The following is a 24499-nucleotide window of genomic DNA, read 5'->3' on the forward strand; positions in this document are numbered from 1 at the left end:
GTTTGTGTAAATTTATTAATAAGTACACTGGTGTTATTGTAACGGATATTAAAAATATGGGCAATACAGTGATGTCATATCTTTTCAAATAAAGAAAAATTATTTTGTATAACTAAATGTTTGGATTGACTGTTAAAAATAATGAAAGATTTCTGAATAAAATTTATTCAGAGATTGAATAAAAAATTATTTTGTGGACGAAAATAAATAAGATATTTTCTTCTTAATATTCATAAGATTACTGTATCATTGTGTTTACAATTTTATAATCTTCTGAAAAAAAGTAATCACTGTGTCGAACAACTTCCGGTTATATTGAGTAGGGAAGAAAACGCGCCCCTTTTGGCATACCAAGCAAGCGTAATAGATCGGTACCGCCCAGCCGTAGTTAACCATGTGTTACCAAGATACAAAGTTGACGTGATTCTCATTCTCATAACACAAAAAGCTCAGTCATTACACAAATAAAACACGCACCTACGAAATGAAATGTTATACATACACCAATATATACTCAAAATAAAGAACAACGGTAGGTAAAAATGTCTCTTCTTTATAAAGTATCAGATTTCTATTGTCAACAGGAAATCCAGCTACTTATATCATTGCTTTCATTTCAAAAATGAAGACCTCATCCAACTTGTTGCATTTAGTGTGTGCTCCAAAATCAATCATCATGTCCTATTTCTATTTCATATCATTCCTTTCCTTGCTTCATATTCAAAATAATCATATCCTCTCTATCATCAACTTCTAATTTATAACTAAAAAATAATATGCAATCGAATATTCATATCCAACAAAGTGTATTTAAAATAACTTGGAGCAGAACCTGATCATAAGACCTATCATCTTATCCACACCTTTCTTCAACCATGTACCATCAATACATCAACTTTAGCTGCAAGCTTCATTGCTTCACTTGCACCAAACTATCAGTGTATACAGCTAAAAACAATTTTACTCTTTGTCTTCACCGGAAAACAATTGTAGTACTAGTCTTACTTTGTACCTAACTCATCATGACACTTTACACATCACTGTAACAATTCACTTCTACAAAAGTTTCAATTATTTAAATGAATTTAAAAAAAAACCTGAGTATTTTTTTTGTTAATGAATCTGATATTATTATTATTATTATAATCCATTCACTGATTTCTTCAAGATATTGCACTCATTTTGATGGAACTTGAAGTAAGTATTTTTCATCTAATGATAATCAAAACCTATAAAACACTGAGGTTTACCATTCTCATGTTGTATTGCTATTATATTAAACATAAATCATCAATAAATTTCCAGAGTAATCTTTCTTGAGATTTAAATAACGAATGGTAACCATTCTACCTTTTTTCTCTAAATATAGTTCTTGTGAATTAAAAAAAAAAAGATTTGATAGTTACGTTTAATTAAAGCTTCTAACAATATAGAGTGACTCAATTGATTGAAATTGAGCTTATTAGTCGTTCAACACAAATAAAGCTTTCATAGCTATCAGTTATAATTAGCGATTATTTTAGCATTGATACAGAGATATTACCAGCGAGTAGATGAATGTACTGAAGGAAAAGCTAAATATGATCATGACGGGTAATCTCACTCTTGTTTATTGGCCTAACACCTAAAAGCTATCTTCAATATGTACAGAAGACACATAGTATTTTATATTATCGTGATTTTCACTCGAGATATGTACAATTAAAAAATAAAAAGAGTATAATAACTGTTGGAATAAAATATCTTGATAAAAAAAAAATTGGGTCTAAGTAATAAAAATTTTTATATTTTATCACTTTAATTAACATAAATAAAAATGGTGAGATTATTTAAGGACTGTTTTGAATGATAGATTTGTCAAAATAATATAAAAAGGTTACGAAAATAATTAAAGTAAAACGTCTGAATGTAAGTTGGTTGATATATCAGTATTTTTTATAGCTCTCGATGAGGTTGCGTGGACCTCACTTCCGGCACTTCCTGTGTCACACGCCGTTAAGCACGATTCACCCTGCTTTCGCTATATCGTCAGCAGATTTCTTACGTCCGGGACTCATATTGCCGACGCGTTAATTGTTGATAATACAACAAAGAAACTCTCAAGAGTAGTAGTCTTCTCTTTTTTCGATCAACTCTTGGTGTTTTATAGTGTCTTTCTTTGTACTTTACTGAAGCAATCAGTGTCGAACAAAGCGATTTTATCTTCAACTATATACATAGATTTTTTGTTTGTTTTAGGTTAGTAACCAGCTATTAATTGTCAAGTAGGGTGAAGTACTCACGTTGTGAAGTTTGTAGTAGAGACCGCACGCATTGCACACTGGTTCACCGGCCTGATTCCTTCGCCAAAGAGTTGTCGTTGCAGTTTTACAGTTTGCACAACTCGTACCAGCTCTTCTTGCAGCACTTTGTAACGACTGAAATCAAAAGTTACATCTTTTAGTTTTTATGTTTCAACTTTAGGTTGATGAAATTTTGAAAAAACTTCATGTCAACATATCCTTCTGAAAGTAATAATTTAAATTGATTTTCAAGTACGTTTATTCATCTTGGATAATGTGGTTATTTTTTAATTTTTATTTAACATTATAATAAAATTATTGTGTTCTGTAAATGTCATAATGTTTAATGTGTGTTAAATAGTGTAAGAGAAGTGCATTGAATGTTAAACTTTGTAAAATATTTTGTAGTCATTTTTTTCTTAACTTAAACATTAAAAATATAGGACTGGTGTTGTATACAATATTTACATGAACAAATTTCAGAGGGCTATCCTGCAATTTAAAGTTAGCTTGGGACATCTTCAAATAATAAAAAAATTACCCAACACTTGGATAAAATTCATTCTGTCAAGACTAAGTATACTCTTTACACTGTTCACAGGATAAAAATTGCTCTCTTTGGAGTATATTTTACTCCATCTAATATGTAATTTTTTCGCTATTCGAAGACGTACCAGGCTTACTCCGAATTACAGGGTAATTTGTACTTTAAAATACTCACGATGTATAAGATGGGAATTAAATGATTTAAATAATCAGTCGTATATTTTTGTTTTTCACAAAGAAAGTTAAATTATAATAATAATTATTCGGCAGAAAAGAGAAATTTTTATTGCACAATTGTTAACATTACTATGCAATGTTTAGCAGGAAATTATAATTAAACTTTTTTAAAATAACTAAACATTTAAAGATGTTTTACAACAATCTTTTTCTTTTTTATTAAAACAAAGACATGTCTGAAATTATCTTGGATAAAACATGAAGTTATTAACTGCATTATTTGTTTCTAATAAATATCACCAATCTTTTTTTTTAAACTCCATTATAACAATTTTATTATATTTTTTAACTCATGTACTCGAAAATAATTTTTCTTGGTACTCATTTTTATATCTTGAACTTTTTAAACCGAAATATTTATGTTTTCGTCATTTCTCTTGGGTTATGAGTTTTACAAAAATTTTTTTTATATATAATTATTATATATAATCATGTAAAATATACAATAATAATAATTAATAATTAAAAATATATAAAAAAAAATTATAAATGAATTGTTGATTAACAATCATTTCTGTTTAGTAAAATTATTGGGTAGTTATTGAATAATTCTATACACTTTAATACCATCAAAACATTAAAAATCTATCTCATTTTAATTTCCAGATGGAAAAAAAAAATAAATAATAATAATAACAGTCAGGAAAAGGAGACCTGATACAATCAGTTGAGCTTAAATAAAAAAGATAAATCGATGTATCAGAAATCCGGTGCCTTGCAGTCTCTAACTTAATCTTTCTATAGACTGTAGGTAAAAAAGATTAATAAGATGAAGGGCATACCGTTTCTACGACCATGTTTCAATGTTCGTGAATCGAAAAATCATTCTGACACCTGTACTTTCAATCTTGAGTGGCAAACACTTAGCTAAAAAGGTTTATTATCCCTCTTGAAGCAACTATAGCTTATTTACCTTTTTCCTACACACAGACACACGCAGATATACATAAGCTATTCGAAAATCAGAAAAAAAGACGAGGAGAGCAACGAATCGGGCGCGTGCATACCTGACTACTTTTTCTTCTGACAGTGATGAGACGAAGAAGCAACCACGCAAATCCCTTGAACCATTTAACCCCCAAGATGACATGCTACATTTTGTTACGACCTAAAACACATTCCAATGATCGAACAACTACGATATTACAATAACCAAAAGAGAAGAAAGGAATGAACAGAGACATTGTTAACTATCTAAAGAGAATAGAAAGTATTTTTACATAATGACTTTAAAAAATATCTACTCAATTTTTTTAAAATACTCCAAACTTCTTTTTTTTTTTTTTTTTAAACAAATAATATTTATTTATCATAAAAATGGAGTCAAATTTTTTAACTTTCCTTTCATCATTGTCAAGTACAAAAAAAAAAAAAGGGAATATGAAGACTATAGACTGCTACCAGAGTACAAACATTATTTTGTATAATCATGCTCTATCACTAGAATCTTATCAGAGCTTGGGAACGGCACATAGTAAAGTGCCTGTAAGTAAAAAGGGTCTAGAGCAGACTAAAGGTCGAAGGCTACGTGAGTATTAAAAAAAAAAAAAGAGAATAAAGAGAGGGGTAAAATGTCCGAATCAATACATATAAGGCACACTATTTCTCGTCAATATCCAGTCGAGTTATCTACTGTCTAATCTCCAACACCCTCCAAAAATCATTAGTCCCTGAACTCCCTAAATTTCATAACAAATGGTTATTACATATTGACTAAAAATATTTAAACCTCTAAAGATGTTTACATTATTAAAATATTCCATTGATTAATCATTCAATGAATTCTCTTGATATTTATAAAACATTTAACCAAGTGAAATAATTTAGTGAACTACTTTTTAAAATGACAATCATTTGGATTCAAAGGATAGATAATATTACTACAATTCATGGACAAGTGAAAATTTACTATGTAAATTAATCGATCTTCACTATCACGATCATGTGGATGCAAACAGCACGAGAATCATAATCGCTTCTGTATACGTCGCCTAATACGTACATATAAAGTAATAAAACCGGTTAGACACGAGGGTGGCGACCTCCCATACATACCAGAATATAATATATGACAACTATGACACGCATCATCTTAGCAGTATCTGTAATTTGTTTCTTTTCAATTATAGTGATCTTTTTCTTATTATACATGTATTAATGTATTAAATTTGTCTTATTTATTTGCATTAAGAAATAAAATTAAATAATCCTAACTATAATACTCATAACGAATTACTTGATAAATACATTAACAATATACAATATAGAATACCTGTATTTAATTTTGTTTTAATATTATAACATTTAGAAAAAAAAAAGAAGAAAAAAAAAACAACTCACTCCTAACCGGAACTCTATTATAATTAATTCATTATGTCATTGATCGTGACTGAAATAGCTTTGATAATTAGTCATATATGCTAACAATGATAGAATATAATTTAACAAATATAGAATTGTAATGGTTTTGAAAAAAATAAATTTAAAATTGTGAGATATTAAGTAGTGAACTTATACAGAGATTCATGTACCCTATACAAAAGTATATTGAAGAATTTTTTCACCTCAGCTTCATATTATGGTAAGTTAAATGAGTCCTTACCAATAGAACTGTACGTAGTGATAGGTATCTCTACATATATCCTTGACCAAATCGTGACTAGAAGCTCTCAGTTAAAATGTATTCAAGTAGTAGGTAGATAAATGTATTATTGCGAATATGTTGAACAACATTGTTTTTATTTAAATAAAAATAAAAAACCAACTTAATACGAAAATAACTGTTTATCTGTGCATTTAATTATTTAATTCAAATTAATTCATTAATTATTTTTAATTTAAAAAAAAAAGAAAAAAAAGAAAATATGAGTAAAATGTTAAACAAATTGTATCCAGTTATAAATAAATATATTTCGAAAGTCTCTTGGATAAAATATCAAGCTGTCTATCAATACTTCAAACAATCAAGGTGAAGATGAGGAATAATTGTGCCAGCATGTACATTAACTTATATTTCTCATCAAGTATATAAGCATATGTATTTCGACATGATACATAAGATGTTAATAAAAAAGATTAACACTGTCAGTTTGTCTTTATATATATTTATATACAGTACATATATATATGTGTATGTGTTAGAAGTCTTAGTATATTACGTGATTGTATGCGAGTGTGCACGAGTGTGACAAGCAGTGGTACCACATTCCTAACACTAGCTCTTGGCCGCCTGCTAGGTGCACAGCAGCTAAGAGTCCTTCTCTCAGCTTTACTCTGTAAGGTATTTGATGTAGTGCAGGATAAAAACTTCGAACGAGCACATTCAAAAGTCTTTCAATATTCTTAAATTTAAACCTTACTGTTAATTCAAGACTCCTTTAGATATTTATACATGTTGACTTGTAGAAATATTTTTTAATTTAAATCTTGGAAAAAGCTCCTCTATAATTACTTATGTATACATCATTAGAAAAAATTTAAACATCCAATACTCATCAACATAAGCTACTGGACTATAAAAGTAACTGATGTACATAATAAATAATCTAATATTCATTGCAACTAAGTTGAATTATTCATTGAATTTATATTTATATGACAAAGCTGTTGAAAATTTGTCAATACTTTTGCCTTCTTTTTTGTTCTTTTTTTTTCTAATAATAAAATAAAAGAAACAAAATATCAGTGATATTGAATGTGTCAAATAATAAATTATCTGTAAAAAGATTAATATAAATTTATGAAAAAACTCTATCTCGGTGTTATGTATGAAGTAATATATATTATAATATATAAAGAAAGCTAAAGATATGCATCAAACCATTTCAACGTTTCGATGTCTCCCATTGTTTTTAGTATATTTATCTGGAGTTTTATAATGCTCTCATGTATTATTTAGATAAAAACATACCATCGTATACATGAGTTATAACATGAAATTAAAAATATTAAATAATCAAGAATAATATTTAACAAATAAAAGGTAATCATTTTTTTGGAGAACTTATTAATGTTATATCCTTTTGAAATGAAGTCATTTGAGACATTAAAATTTGATCTTAGAATAAGTCTAGCTATTATAAAGTTGAATGATTGCTAAAGGAAACTTAACTTTTTTGCTGATACATGTTTTAATATTAATTATAATTAATTATCCATCATTATATGTGGATTTTTATAATTTTATTTCAGTATATTGTTGTTACTTGTTGGTATGAATGTTATTAAAAATAAAAGTTTAGTGTTTGAAAGTGTGTAACTTTCTTTCAAGTATGAATATTTCTCCGACGGATCTCTGTTTAACAAATAAGAATAATCGTGCTCTAGTGAACTTTTAGATACGACCACACCCAAGAAACCTCGTTTTGAAGTCTAGTCTTTTTACGCACACCCACTCTTGATTAGGTAGTTATTTATTATATAAATTCAATAAACTTAATAATGATATTATGATTATTGTATGTATATGAATATGATTATGTTTATTTTATATTTTTAAATTTACCGCAGCCATTTTGGATGAAAATATCGTAATTTCTTGCTAATAAAATAAATATAATCACTGCCAGATAATTAAACTATTAAATATTAAAATAATAATTTCATGTCTCTATAAAATTTATTTTTAATAAATAAAATTAATTTTTATAGCTGGACTATTTTGATTGAGTCTTTAGGTTGTTGTTTTTTTTTGTAATTTGAAAAGTAAAATTATTTGTTATTTGGGTAATTAATTGTTGTGTAAAAAAATATAAATGCTATATAGCAAATTTTTGATAAAATGCTTTAGGGAATTCTCAACTCTTCCAGTCACATTACTTTGCAGAAACTTAAACACGAAAATTAAATTTAATTTGACATTTCAAATGTCATGCGCACGGAGTCTTGATTGAGTATTGGTAGACCGTTGCGACTGCGCAAATATATTGACTATTTTCATCTTCAATAGTTGCTATGAAAACCAAAGTGTATCCGCCTCCTATAATTCATGTGAAATATAAAAAAAATTTTTTTAGAAAAAATATCCTACTTTTCTATTTTATTATTTAATAAATAAATAAACTATATCATGACATTATTCTAATCGATTCAACACGAATATAAAATTCATACAATACAAATTTTCTCAGTAACTATTTTATTTCAATTTATTTTGATTTTTTTATAAATTAAAACCTTTCAGTATATTGATATGCAATGATTATATTTATAACTAATTATTTCCTTATACTTCAATTAATTTGAAAATGTTATAATGAAATTATTCAACCAAAAATGAAATAAAGATTTTTCCTGAACTAAAGCATAAAGTTAAAAAACACTCTTATTATTGGACATTTTAAATCCATAAAAACGCCCCGATTACTACCCTTCTGATCAAATGGGTAGGATTGGTCTTCCTGATTGTCAGGGAGGGTGTTGTTTTTCGGGCTTTCGTGTGGGATAACGAAAGATCGCAGCCAATGATAGTGAGGCGCAGCTGCCCCTAAATGCCAACCGTTATTTCCTAGCCTTCTGCGCCTGTATTCACCCGTCTACTCTTCTTATTCCTTCAATTATTTCTTCCCAAGGGAAAGCTAACCCCTGAAATCTCGTAAATGTCCTTACCAAAATAAAGTTACTCGTATCTTATATGCAATAAAAAATCATAATGTTTATTGTCAGGGGGTTTGCATGCATATGAGCTGAAGAATCTCTCACTCATAAATAAAGCCTAAATAGTTATCTCCTACCGATTGACTCGTTTAACTTTTATATTATCTTCTAGCTATCAATAATCTGACTGATGGTTATCAAAGTAGTTGTTTTAATTTATAATTACGTTTGATAACAATTCATTTATTGAATCACTGCATCTAGAGAAATTTTTTTTTTATAATTCAAAACACATCAAAACCAATAAGTTACTTTTAAATAGCTTTTAACTATTATAATAAATGTAACAACTCTTTTAGCTGTTGTTTTAATTGATGTAACTATTCAATAGTTTCATCAACTCAAATTACTAATTGTCCTAGCTATTATTTTACTGTTAGTTTATAAGGTAAAATCCTAAACTTTACTGTGTTTGTAAAAAAATGTAAAAGAGATTTTAAAACAGTTTACAAGAACTAATTATTTCATCCCAAGACACAATAATTTCCAACGTATATTTTATTTCGTCTTTAATTCACTGCAATTTAAATGATACGATAGATTTGATACCACTTTTGATAAAGTCTGGGATTATTATCACAACTACTACTAATCCACGATTTTCAAAGTGTATTGAAATAACTAAGATACCTGAAAGATGTTGAATGTAAAATTTCCATAAACAAATTATAGAGTTTAACAGACTTGTAAAAAGTGTCTTCGGAATACTATAGTTGGTGTATAGTAATTTAACAAAGAACGCATGTTATGTGAGTCGAAAAATGGTTACATTGTAAAGATCACATTAAAATTTCATCATGGAGCTGAATAATTATTTTATTATTTACAGTTTACTTCAAAAAGCTGCATAATTTTAACTTTTTTATTTACTTTATGTATAAATGCATGAAGAGTGTTGCCCATTCTCAATCCGATCACAATAGAAGTATAAAAAATCTTTAAATTACATACTATTTTACTAGTTAAGTTTTTATTATAATGATTATTATTCTATTCAATAGCAACTTTAGAAAAAATTCGAACATAAAAAAAAACCTTTATTTACTTACTAAAAAATTCTGCAAATAACTATAAATTTCTGTCTCAAAACCAATTTTCATTATTTACTTTATCAACTTATTAAACTACTTTTCTATTAATCTGACTCCAAAACGATAAAATATCATAACAAGAAAAATATTATTCTAAAACAAGATAAAAAAAAACAAGTATTGTGATTAATTCGAAAGATGAACATTTGATAAACAGATGAATGATTATTGTTATCGTAATAAGGACACAAACATAATGTAAAGAAAATATATCTATGCGGCAAAATATTTTTTTTAAACCCATGATAGTTTGTTTTACACGAAGCTTTTTTCTTTTTGATATACATAATAGTAAAATCTACAGAACATATTTATGAAAAAATCCTGCTGCATGCAGCACAAGGAAATTTAGAAGCTCCATTTTAAAATTTTATTGTTTATATATTGTAACTTTTACAATTGAAGGTTTTCTTTGATAGACTTGGTTACCATGCAAAGCATCAAAATAATTTTTCTACAAATGAAAAATTAATTTTTGATAAAAAAATCATGTTAAAGATGAAATATCTCTTAAATGACTTCAAAAATTTTCTTTTTATCTCATTAAATTCATTAATTTGTTTAATAAAAATTGAATGTTAAAAATCAGTGATTATTTTTTTAAAATCTCATCACTTTTTTATAGAAAGAAGATACTGACAAATTTTCTGAATAGAATAAAATGTAAAATAAGAAAATATCACGTGATTAATCAGACTTGATATGTTGGTTTAAAGAAAACATCTTTCTAGTATCGAATATTCAATCATATCAGATGCCGATTGAAATAGATCTACTAGGATGATTTATAAGCATAAAATCTTTGAATTTATAATATTTTTAAGAGACACAATATGTGATCAAAAGTTTTAGATGTTGGAACGATTGAATGGGTTCGAAGTATTACGCACGACCAAACCGTTTTATTTGACAAATTTATGCGTTCCGTTTTGCATCGCCCACAGTCGGAAGCAATTTACAAGTTAATAGGTTATCACAATTCGTTCTGTGGGATCTCACTTGTCTTATTCCCTTCTCTCACATTCTCGCGAAGAGAAGTCAGAATTTATTTCGGTCAAGCTTCTTCCTCATACACGCCCATCTAATTGGCTTGCGCGCCACTACTTCTCACCTCTGTTTAAGATCAATCTAAACTATTCTAAAATATTTAAATAAATTTTCTATTAAATAACATCTATTAAATTATTGTAATCGAGAGAAAACTTGATAATTTTAAATTATCATGATTATGATAAATACTGTGCTTTTAATACTCGTGTTCTGCATGTATCATATGATTTAATATATTGAAGAAGGAAAAAAAAAAATTAAAAAAATTCGAGCAAGAAGAGAATAAGGGCGGATATATTAGAGGGTAGGCGGTTACCGGTTTCGCTTCTCCACGAAAAATCGATTATCAATTTTGAATAACTACGAGAGTAAGTATGCTGGAAAGTTGTTCCTGTTATTTCAAAGAAAGACAGATATATAGTGTGAGAATAAGAAAAAGAAAGTGAGAAGATTTCTTGACGTTGGAATGCCGACGGAACCTTGAGTTCAACAATCCTTTACAATCGATCGATCGCACAGTTCAAGGAAAAAGATGTTGCATATAATAATTATTAAAAACATAAATATAACGAAATGAAAAACGTGTAATGATTAAATGTATAATCAAGTATGTATCTTGTAAATAGGAGAATGTGTAAATGTATACACTTCTATTGAAGAACAATCACAAAGCTAACATTGTATTCTCTAGGATTATATATGAAGGGCAATGAAATGTGAGAAGTTAGCTTGGTTAAGACTTTTTATTTACCATGAGGTTTTCAAAAACAACATCTCTATTTTTGCCAGGTAATTGGTGGAGATAATAACCAAGATTTTGAGTTGAATTTAGCAAAGAAGTGCACTAGAGATGACAAGTCAATCTAAAAATCAACAGACAGCCCTTTTGAGATTATTATTACATAATCTGTAGAAAGACAAAGGTATAAATGGTGCTATGTATAGTTTTAAAACTAGAATTTTTAAGAATTCATTTAATTCTTGACGTAAGTCATTTTATTTCATCTTTTTTCCAACTTTACTTTCAAAAGTTTCTGCATTTTTGATCACTGTTTAAAGGAATCCACCTTGGACCATGAGATTGTCTTGTCCTGGTTTCCTCTAAAAGTTTATAACATAGTAAATAATTCAAAATAATGTTGCTAATGCTATCCAAGAGATATATAGCACTTTTTACTTGGAAGTTTCAAGTAAAAATCAGTTTATGATTTGTAATGGAGAAACAATGAAGAATCCATTCAACGTTGATGTAAAAAATTCTACATTAAATGCTAATTTTTCTAAAATGGATGAATGAATACTTTTTCAACTACACTGGAAGAACACTTTCAGTCTGACCAAAAATTCCATCTTAATTTAATCCATATTTTGAAGAGAGAAATATTTATCCCTACCAGCAGAAAACGTTTTTGTGTAACGCTAAAACACCAATTTTGCCGTAGGACTTGAACTTGTTCTCTCATAAATATGTGAAGTTACAGAAGTGTGTAATACTAAAACACTAAAAGAGAGATTATGTTATCTACATGTGAGATTTGAAGATTACAAATATCTTTCTTTTTTAGACTCAACACAGTGTGCTAATTTTTGATAATTTCTTATGAAAAAAAGAATCATGTACTTGGTGTTTTAGAAGTAGGCAACTCTGAAGAAGAGTATTATTGTGAAGAAAACAATCTCATCATACCCTTAAGATTAATTATCTAACTTATAACAACCTGCTATAAGTAGCAATACTTAACTTGCCCATAAGGTTAAAATAGATGTGGCAGATATCCAGATAGCTTCAGATAGCATAAGGATCTTCTAAAACTTTGTGGACAAAATTTTATAACTTGCTTATAAAATTTTAATATTCAAGACACTTTAGGTATATTGATTGCTTCCACTGTAAATCGTAGTGTTTTAATTTAAAACACTTGAAGTCACCCATTTGATTAACATTGACGTAATTTTTAATGCACTTGGAAGTGTTTGAAAGTTACTAAAATATTAATCAAATGGATAACATTATTTTAAAACACTTTAAGTGTTTTAAATAAAAACACTACGATTTGTAGTGTCTATTATAAATGAATTTACAGTATTACATGTAAAATAAAAATTCAATTGTTTTGAATATAAATAAAAAATATCATTAATTTTAATAAATTAAAAGTATCGTACTTTTAAAGATATTTAAAGAAAAAAATTAAATGTAATTTTATGATAAAAATATTTCATTTACATTCCTACTTTAGTGATAACATATACCTATATATATATATATTCCCTCACACCCGCACGCGTGAGAGCATATACTATGTCATGGTCAAAACCTTTCTTTATTTTGCCTTTACATTAAATCAGATTGTGTATCATCAGAATAATATAATATTACTGTGAATTATCATTGTTCTTTTTATAACAAAACTTATAACACAAAGTATTAAATAAAAAAGAAATAATTAAAATCTGGATAAATTAGTATACTTAATATAAATGGACAATTTTAATTCATCACTCATGATACTATAATAATACGAATGCGGGTCATAGAATGTGTTAGCTGAAACTTAAAGGACTCGTAGACAACGTAGAAGTATTGAGAAAAGCAAGCCTGTAACGGTATTCGAAGAATTGTAGTTGAAAGGAACGTTACTCTGTTGGAGTATCGATAAGAATCACAGTGATGTAGGAAGGAGAAAATGATAGATTGAGTGAAAAAATATATAGACCAATTTATGAAACAAAAAAAAAAATCAATCATAACCTATACATTATTAAATAAATAATACTCCATAAGAATTTATGGAAACATTCTTTTATTTCTTCTTCACTCTTTCAGTATGTTATACTGATAAAAATAGAACCAACGAACTTGTCTATTACTGACGAAAAAAAAAAAATATATAATGACTGGATAATAGTAATTTTAATGTTATAAGGTAGTAGGATGTACGAAGTAAAAAAAGATAAACGAACGAGAAATTTTTCCAGCTGTTCAACACTATCTTTGCATCAAATCAACAACGAACAGTATACCTATGTACACCCAATAAACTACCGAGGGCTACGTTTCAACCCTCGATATCTTTATGATCAAAGGGTGGTATTACCCGTTAGTTTGTCATTCTAGTAAATATTTAAAAAAAAAAAAAAAAGATGTATTTATAAAGCAAAAGGAGAGTACAGAGCATGTGGCCACTATAATGCTCGATGGTCATTGCGTGCAACGAGACGTGCTATAGAAAAGTGAGAATATAATCTTACCAATTTTCCTTTTTCTAAATAAGAATCACGCAAAAGTTTTATGTACTATATAAACACCATTACATATAAGATTTTACTTTTTAATCACTAGAGCAAAAAAACACGCGATTGTTTCTTAGACATAAATTAAATGAAAGCGCAATAAATTAAAGTGTACTTGTTTGACTCGTTTGTATATAATGAACTTTAAATTTTTTTTTAACAAAGTTAAATATAAAATACATATTAAAGAGAGAAAGAAAAAAACAGACTTGGAAGAACTTTAGTTCCAAATTCATCAATAATTTGTGCTTAAATACTTTTGATATTTTAAATACTCCAGGTACTGGAGAACAATTGTTTATTAAAGAATACTTGAATTAAAAAACTTTTCTTTTCTCCTAAAAAACGGAATCAGTGAAAACAACTCCAGTTTAGTGATTATTCACTGATTCGTTTAAAAGAGTTTAAAAGAAAATCATTAATCATACCATATTTGCATCAATGATATCAAATGAATTGAATTTTCACGAATATCTTTAGATGTAAATTAATACGACAGATTAATTTTATCTAACATATACTTAGTTTGTCTATTGAATTGATTTTTCATAATACTATACTTTCTCAGTTATAAATATTCATTCAAAAAATTACTCACATTGAAAAGTTGAGCTCTTGAAAATTATTTTCTATTTAGCAATTTTTTTTTTAATAAAATACTTTTACTTCTTAATGTAAATTCTAAAATGATTATTTTTATTCTAATCCAACAATAAACAAAAATTCTCCATATTTCTTTTATTTTATATTAAAGCCCATCACTTAGAATATAAGTGATGAATTGTTTCCAAATTTAAATATATTTTGTTGTTAAATAATAAATCGAACGATGAATATTGCTTCAATAATATAAATTATAGTATTTAATATTTTTATTTATATAAAGACTGATGATTTTTTCTACTTAAAAATAATCTTGAATTTAAATGGAGTTAATTACTGTTAGATAATTTCAGACACGTGTAATTGTTACTCAAAACCGATTCATACTTGATTAAATGTGGTAACGTACTCTGTGGCACATTGATTCGTTATGTCAAGAGCATAAACAAGAAAAAATAATTTTGGTGAAGCGTGATATGAGTACACACGTGAATTCCCGACCCTCAACAAAGTGACGAATTGATGGGCGTGTCTAAGTCTCATCCTCCTGTCACAATATTTGAGCTTTGAATTGACGATTTTTTTATTTGAAGAAATGCTATAATCTCTTTCATATTCAACACTAATAGTTTTTATCATAATTAATATTTCGTGACAATTAATAATTAAAATTAATGAAATGGACAGAAATGACATTCACAAAATGAAAATAAGGAAATTATTGAATTATTAAAATGAATAAACTAAATAAAAAGGTGTTGACCTATAATATTAAATTTCAAATAACATAAAAAATTATAATTGAAAATAAGAAATAAATTAATATGACTAATGAGTTTTTCTCTATCAATCATCGTACTTGACTTATTACCAAGATGATTATTTATGACCAAGTATTCATAAAACTTTCATTACAAATGTAATAATATTAAATATATCCTACAGGTATGTATATGTTATAATTTAATAATTAAAACACTTACCAATCTCCTCTTAGGTTTAATTAATGGACGATTCTGTCCATTCATTTTATAATAAAGTCCACAAGCGTTGCAAAGATAGTGCCCCGTACCATCTCGTCTCCAAAGTGGTGTCGAAGTTGCTCCACAATTGACACACTCTCGTCCCTCTATAGAAATTGTTAAACTTTTATTTAGTATTTATTTTTTACATCTCAAATAATTATTTTAAGCTAAAACAATAACATTTCATCAGACCACTAACAATTGTGAACAATTAAACATTGGCTAGTGACATATATTTCATTATCGATCAAGACTTTTGATTATTTAAGTGATAAAAAATAGAACGAAACATTGTAAAACAACTCAGAAAAAAGTAGATATACATTATTATAAATTCATTGGAGAATAAAAAAATATTGCCTCTTCAACCAGCTACATCAATAATGATATATATATTCACTAGATAATTCTAGAGGAAATAATTTTGAAAAATAAATATTTTTATATCTATTATTTCACAATTACTTCACTCAACCATTTATATAAGAGAGTGAAAAAGAAGAAATAAGTGAGTTTGTTAGTTTATAGGTTTTTTTATAAGATCAGAAGTAGTACTTACACTGAAAGAAAGAGAAAAATATCTGAATGTACTATCATGAATTAATTTACCATTCATCATTTTATAATTAAGTCGTAATTATCAAAGGACTCTGGGATGTTAAACAAGAAATTACATGATAGTAAATCCAACTATTTCGATTTCCAAGTTGAAAACTACTACTATACAATACAGGAATCCTTAATTCTGTAAGACATTAACACGTATATCAAGCACTTCTGATCTGATCCTTAACACTTTTCGGCTTGGGTTTCTTTCAGTGTAAATAATATTTTTTAAAGGAAGCAACAAAAGTATATGGTTAATCAAAATTTACTAAACATTTTCTTCTTTTTGTTATTTGGAAAACAACAGTAAATTTAACTCACATGCATTGCCGACATACCAATAAGCGAGTACCAGAGCAAAAGCAGAAATTTATTAGAGGAATGTATCAATGTACTATTTTTTTTTTTGTTGTTAATGGTGAATAACAGGAGCCACTATAAATCGTGTTTTTTTGGGATATGGTTTGTTCATTAAATGGATTGAAAATATGAATAGAAGGAAAATGATCCATGGATTAATTATCTCTTTCATTATTTTTATTTTAAAATATGTTTTGTCAAACCATAAGCAGCGTCTCTTCTTTCCAATGTGTCCATCCTTACAACAGCTATCAATGTAGCATTGTATAAAAGTATTTTAATCAAAACTAAAAATTTTTAAACTTTTAAATTCCTTTGAATAGAAATTATTTTCATTTGGATTTAAAATAAAAGAAGCTTACTTATATGACAAAAATAATAAAGAAAAAAAAAACGATTTTAGTGGACTTGGTTGAATTTATTTATTCAAGTTAGAATAAAATGGTTACGTTGGACTAGAAAAAATAGGAATAACATTTTAATAAAGGAATGAATTGATATTATTTTTTGAAAAAGGATAAAATTAACCTCACCATTGTTAGTTTCAAACTACAATAAACGGAGAATAAAATTTATGTTAATATGATGTGTAATCTTTTAAGTCAAAGTACTTGGATGTTTGCAATAAAAATACTTAGCTATGAGATGTTTACACATGATAGTAAGTTCAACTATTTTGATTTTTATCAGTGAAATTATCGAAAATTAATTAAACAAAATGTCGTAAAACTTTTACTAACTAAATGCATGAATTTAATTTTTTAATTTTTAGATTATTTTTGTGCTTTAATTTTAAAAAATCAATAAGGAAAATTTTTTGCAAAATTTGTTAGATAATTAATTATGAAATTCATATTTTTGTTTACACGAATTGGAAAAATAAATAAACTAATGAGAAACATTGAATTATTATGCAATCAGACGTTTTTTTTATTTTTATTTTTCTTGGAATTTTCTTTTTGTTTAGAAGTAAAGTTCTCACACATTGAATAAATTAAGAAAAATAGACCTATTTTCGTTTCTTTCTTCATTACTACCTAGTTTTTACGGTGTCTTCATTTTCATTTTGTTACGGCAGACCGAATACGTGGGGCATGTGTTGAAAGAGAATTTAATTAACGTGCTATCGCAACTGTTAATCCATTGTTGGCAGAATTAGGGATATTTTATTTTATCTTAAATTGACCTACTCATGTAATTACAATACTGCAGTAATCACATGTTTTCACTTTACAAGGTATAGTTTATTATTATAAGTAACTAATTTTATATTTAAGGTTTTGCATAATTATTTTTTAATAAAATATCCAATAAATAAATGAAAAAACATTTAAACCACAATAATTGGAATATGTGGATGATTGCTGGTGAAACAAATTTCAGCCACACCACATCGCAAAAATGTGCTTTCGTGTTGTGTTCTATTGCTTTGCGTATTATATTTTAACATTAAAAATCCTATTTTATGAAATATTTTTCACGTAATATAATAGTGCGCGCGTTTTTGTATGTGCCACTCAAAATAGGTCATATATGTGAGACAAAATACAAAAAAAAAAAAAGTGTTATCGTCCAATACCGGCTATTTCTTCAAAAACAAATATTAAAACTCATAATAAAAAAATTAAAAAAAAAAAAAAATCAAAACAAATGATATAAAAGTGAATAATATAAATATAAATAATTAATAAAATATTCTATGAACTGATTACAATGTTTGACTAGATTTTATAATGATATAATAAATACAATATATCTGTGATATATCAAACAGATTATACACTATAACTTACAGATAAGTTATAATGTATGTTTTTTGTTTAATCAGCTCATGTGAGTTAAATGAAAAGATACGAGGTAAACAAATTGAAAAATGAATGAATAATATTGATAAATAATTGGTGAAAATATATAACAAAAAGGCAATGAAAGATGTTTAGTAAATCATAAACCAAGCATAAGTGAAAAGAAAGAAATAAAAGATGTATGTAATATAAAAAATAAATAAGAGTTAAACCATAAAAGAAGAAAGAAATGCCGCTTACCGGCGGACGTTCTGGATTTGTTCCTCGGCTTTTGCTGCTGCTGTTGTTGGGAACTGGGTGAATTGGGGGTGTTGCCGTGTGAAGAGCCAAGAAGTTTGGCTTCAGGACTGACACCGGGTACGCCTGTGGTTGCGTGATGGGAAGCGGAGAAGAGCGACGAACTATTGTGAGGATTGTGGGCGTGATGTGTAGGATACTGGAGATGTTGATACATATTGTACGCGTTAGCTGTTGGATCATATTGGGAACTGGAAGTTGAATGATGATGGTGATGATGGGAAGTTGAATGATAGGAGTCTCGGCATGAAGGCGAAGTTGCACTGCCAGGATTTTGGTAATCCTGTTGCTGTTGTTGAGTAGTGTTCGCTTGTTGGTTTGCCGACGGTTGACTGTTAACTGCATTGCTGCCAGTTGTTGCTCCTGATTGATTATTACCTTCACGTTGTTTCACTTGACTCGAACTTCCATTACCACCATTGTGTTGATGTGGTGGTGAAGGAGCTCCATGATGATGACTTAACATTACCGAAGGCTTAACGTCACAAGAACCCCCTGAAGTTGCTCCTAAAGTATCTTGGTGATGCATAAATGCACCCATAACAGCTGCGTGGGCTACTGCTGCTTGGTATTCACTGCTACCACCACTTAAACCCAGTCCATTGCTTCCATTATTATTATTCGTACTATTACTGTTATTATTGCTAGCTGAAGAATTGTTATTCGTACTAGAACTTGTACTTGTCGTTATACTATCTGGAGTAGCATCTTTTGGTGGTGTAGGTGGAAAAGAAAAAAGGTGATGGCTACCTGTCGTACTACCATTTCCTACGTGACTGGATAAGCTTACAGTACTTGGCGGTAAAGAAGATCCCAGTGGACTTTGGGGTTTATCCTCAGCACTACCACCAGTTGATGCTGTTGTTGAGAATGCCCAAGGTTTGGATCCATCCGCACTAGTTCCAGATAGCCAGGGATGAAGCCCATGGAAATGTGGACGACAAACTTGGCTCACTGGTCCACTTGGTACTCCACTACCTGACATTCTGCCTAAAAAATAAATAACAGTTATTCATTTCATCATTTAATTAACAATAAAAAAAAAATATCTGCTTATCTCTTTAGAAAAATCAAATATAACTCTCTCTTTCTCTTCCTTTCAATATCATCTACCCAACATGTGTCTTTTTTACTCCAATAAGTCATTTATAAGAGAAAGACAGACTAGAAAAAAGCTCTAGCTAACTATGCAAAAATGGATAAGCTTTGATTATTTATCAAAATTGGTTTAAAAAATTGCTTAGCATAAGCCAGAGTCCATTAAATAAAATTAATAATTAAATATAAACATAATATGGCAATATATTGGATGTAATGTTGAATATAATTGTATTAAAGCCTCATTATTTTTAATATCATTACCCTGAGGATTGTACTTTGTAGAATAACAATTAAAAAATGACTAATGATTATCAATTATAAGGTATAATTAATAGAAAATCGGTTGTTAATTTTAATGAGTATACCAAACAAACTAGAATTAACGAAAGAAATTTTAAACATAAACCTTTTGCGCAATGAAGGTGGCAAATGCAACCTGGCAAGAAACGCTCAATATATCGATCTTGCACGCTCGCGCCTCCGTGCCAGGTAAGCCCAGGTAAAGCGAGCCGCGTGCCGAGTCGACACCAAACGAGAAGGAATTTTTTCCATTCGAATGCCTCTCTCAGGAAAAAGAAAGTAAGTGGGTGGACGATGAGAGTAAAAAAAAACTCACACGGTAAAAAGAAAACATTGGAACTTAAATTTGCAATCACGCGATGGCATAGACTTAGCGTCGCGACGCCTTGCTGCGCATAGCCATCACGATAATCGCTTCAACGATTCACTTCACATATTTTTCAAGTGTCAAGATAATTCATTTGTTAGCACGATAAGCTTTTTTTTTTTTTACAAAAAATAGGCCACATGTTAAAAGAAATTGGCTCATAATCAGTCACATCACGAGTAAGGTATCACGCCTCACCATGACATACCATTATTGCCATATATAGGGAAAATTTATTACGTTAAAGATTACTTTGAACTTGTGGTACTAATGAACTATCTCCAGAAAAAAGTTTAAAAAAGTTCAAGAATGCTGGATTTTTTGAAAATTTCTTCGACAACGATGTTTTCATCCTACAGATCGTGTAAAAGTCATTATTACCGTTAAATTACCAAATAAAAATCAATAAATAAAAACTTGATGAATAAAATGACATCAAGCTGAATTGAATCAAACCGAATATTATTTACTGGAATCACATTAAAAATTAGAAGATTAATAAATTAATATTTTATTTATAAATTTATTTTTTTTTATTAGAAAATTAAATATTAAAAATAATTATTGTAGATAAAAAAGTTGATCAAAAATAAATTTCTTTTTTCAGAAATTCTTTTCTTCATTTCTTCTTTGTTTTTTTTTTAAATAAATTACAATCAATAAATATTTATCCTCGTAAATAATTCATTTTCAATTAGTTTTATAAATTTATATTCAGATGTATTTGCATGAATAAGAATGTCAATTAGTTTTTTCAATAAACAAATTCGCATGTAATGATATGCTTTTTTTCTGTCAGTAATACAAAGTAGTATCAATTCCAGACTGCCCGACGCTGCTGAAACCCATGGTAGAAATTCATTTAAATTTTTTTGAAAAAAATTTCTAATTTCTGTACACTGCAAAACTTATATTTGTTAAATCAATACTCATAAAAACGGATATAATTTTAGGCTTCTAGACACAGTCTACTGCATTTTGCAGACATTCTTAACACTTTTGAAGACATAAAAAATTTTAATATGCCTTTATGGAAAATTAACCGTAATTATCTTTGATATTAACCCTCAATATATCTTGAGAACAATAATATGATAATTTCTAGTGCATAAATTGAAACTTTTTTAAGATATATAAATTATGAAGTTGAGAGTATAATACACACTATGGCTAATGACAAAACGTAAATACATAATTTTAAATATTTAAAAATCCATTCCTCTCATTCTTTATGCGAAATAAATCTGGATGCATCGCGCGTCATGCATCGCAAAGAACGATGTTTGCTGTTGCCGCCACCTTTCTCCATCAAAGAATCGATCACGTACTTGAGACGTGCGATTTCCGTACCGCGCTGCTGTGAACCAAAGATATTTAAAAGAATGAAAAGTATTTTCTATCCAGAATAAATACTAATCGATATTAATGAAATATTTAAATAGATATGCTAGTCAATATATCATTGGAAGAATTTATCTACATAATTATTACAAACACGGACATTTATCAAATAAAACAACTACATATTTACAATGTTATCTATTGAGAAGTTAACTGCAAAGATTTGAAGTTAAATTTCCTACATTTCATCAACTGATGAAAACATTTTATTTATTATGGCTTGAAGAACTTTATAATAATACTTCGTTTTATAGTGTTTGATATAAGCACACGTGTTTCAATGCATACAATTGATTTATATCACCTATAATTAGTAATTAATAAATAGTAACAACACAGGTGTAATGATAATAAATTCAAGTAAAATAATTAGTTTCTAACTATCAGTGTTTTTACAATGAGAAAAATATTGCATTGTAGATAAAAAAAAAGAATTTTGAAATAAAATAAAACATTTTAGTTCAGACATGAAATTATCAGAAGCTTTTATGGATTAGGGTGGCATTAATGTCTTTATTATATATGTTTCTTAAATCAATATCCCTTTTTTTTCCGGTCATCATATGAAGCTAAAATTTGCTTTACCATATTTAAACATTGGCGTGTTTTTTTTTTCTGTATCTGAAAGAGTGTTGGTTTGTATTCTGGCACAAATGAATTTTTGTTCTTCTACATGGAATAAAATATATCTTTCGACGGGGTAGAATGTCACTTTCGAACATCTACTCAAGAAGCAAGTTTCAACTTCCAGTAGAAGCGTGGCAAAAAAGAAACTTTGTCATGATAGCGAAATATAAAATACACTTGAATATTTAATGCTCTGTTCAATCTTTGTCTTTGAATTTTTAATCTTATCCACAGAGAGAATAGCATTGGTGAATTTTACAATAGTATTATTTGTAGCATGTCGTTTCAAATCGAAAGATTATAAAAAAGTTTTTTCAAGTATTGAGATTAAAACTTTTTCTTGTAAACAAAGTTGTTATACTATACAATAAATAAATGACAAATATTTTAATCTTGTCATATGAATGAATTTTTTTTTATATATTTTATTTTTTTTATTTAAAATATAATACAAACTCTTTCTCTGATTGATACTATATTCTTAATACTAACTATCAAACTACACTTGATTATTTCTATAAAAGTGATAAGATTTAATGATATTTTAATCGATATTTTAGTTTCCATTTTTACTTGTTAAATCATTCACAAAAATTTATAGATTTAAATTGAAGTTGAAGATAGGAAATGTCGTAATTAAACTTCAAAATGACTTCCTACTTGATCACTTCTAGCAGAGAAGTCAAGTAATGTTGGTAAAGGAATTCTGAAAGTTTAAATCTATATTCTCCTGAATAATATCAGTGTCAGTATTAATTTTAATTACTTATTGAATAATAGTATATTTGTATTGCATTATATTAAATTAATATTCTTAATCAATAACGAAAAAAAAAAAAGTTGAATCAAGTCAAGGTAAAATCCATGAAAGTATGATAGTACTTCATGCATTGTATTCACTTTTGCCACTAAATTTAACCATTAGTAATTTAAAAATCAGAAAACTATTTAAAATAAAGAAGTTTTTTGAATAAAATATCTATGAAAACTCACATTTTATTGTAGTTATCTAATTAGATCTTAAGATTACAATGCGAAGTCGAAAGCAATTTCCGTTCTGTGAGTAGTATTCATACACTCCTAACACAACAATTGAATGTTTCAGTATGAACTTTATCATTTTCTTATGCATAATAATATAACATATTGCGTCTCACTTCATTGCGTTTCAAGATTAATCATAATGAAAGAAGTTTCACGCTAGTTTATAAATTAATTCCAGTCCTTTTATCAAATTCAAACAACTATTATTTTGTATAGTTATATTCAAACATTAATTATTTTCAGTAGTATTAGAATATTTGTTTATATTAAACATAAAAAAAAAAAAAAATGAGTCCTTTGAAAACATGATGTTTGGTTGGAAGATATTCAAACTCTTCACTTAATCCAAACCAGAAATGTAATATAATTTTTTTAGGAAAGTTCTTTTGGAAATTTTTAACGGTATTATAACCGAACGTGTGTCCATTAAAGGACACAAAGGATTCATTGAAATCTTTGAAAACATTTGCAAGTCACAGTTAATAGATTTCTTTTGACAATAGATCGTGTGTCCACCTTCCAAGAGTCTCAAGTAAATAAAATTCTCATTGCTTTAAAATCAAAGTATTCCTTGATTTATATTTAGTAACTTTTTCCAACAAGTATATCTATCATTGAAGCAAAAAATTATCAGGATTGAACTAAGGACCACATCAGAAATGCTTTGGATTCCAAAGGACTCTTATCAAGAATGTAACGCCTTAAGTATACAAGATTCTGATCAGCTATTATTTACACTTGGAAAAAAAGTTGCAATCGTAGTTGTTTTTTTTTTTTTAAATTAGAATGAGCAGTTAATTAATTTTGT

The 24499-nt window shown here is 27.8% G+C and overlaps 1 protein-coding gene across 3 annotated transcripts in view; it reads right to left on the bottom strand.

Annotated features, from left to right (window-relative positions):
• Positions 1–24499, bottom strand: part of LOC118064506 (endothelial transcription factor GATA-2-like) — a 44826-nt gene that overhangs the window by 11133 nt on the left and 9194 nt on the right. For all 3 annotated transcript variants that reach the window (XM_035079155.1, XM_035079153.1, XM_035079154.1), the window contains exons 3-5: positions 18795–19841; positions 15742–15887; positions 2283–2417 (exon numbers count right to left, since the gene is read on the bottom strand). In XM_035079155.1, the coding sequence (XP_034935046.1) occupies positions 2283–2417; positions 15742–15887; positions 18795–19841 (1328 nt within the window). The remainder of the gene's footprint in view (positions 1–2282; positions 2418–15741; positions 15888–18794; positions 19842–24499) is intronic.

This window comes from Chelonus insularis, unplaced genomic scaffold, assembly GCF_013357705.1.
Source record: "Chelonus insularis isolate UGA/USDA-ARS -01 unplaced genomic scaffold, ASM1335770v1 contig_235_pilon, whole genome shotgun sequence".
NCBI classification, from domain to species: Eukaryota; Metazoa; Arthropoda; class Insecta; order Hymenoptera; family Braconidae; genus Chelonus; species Chelonus insularis.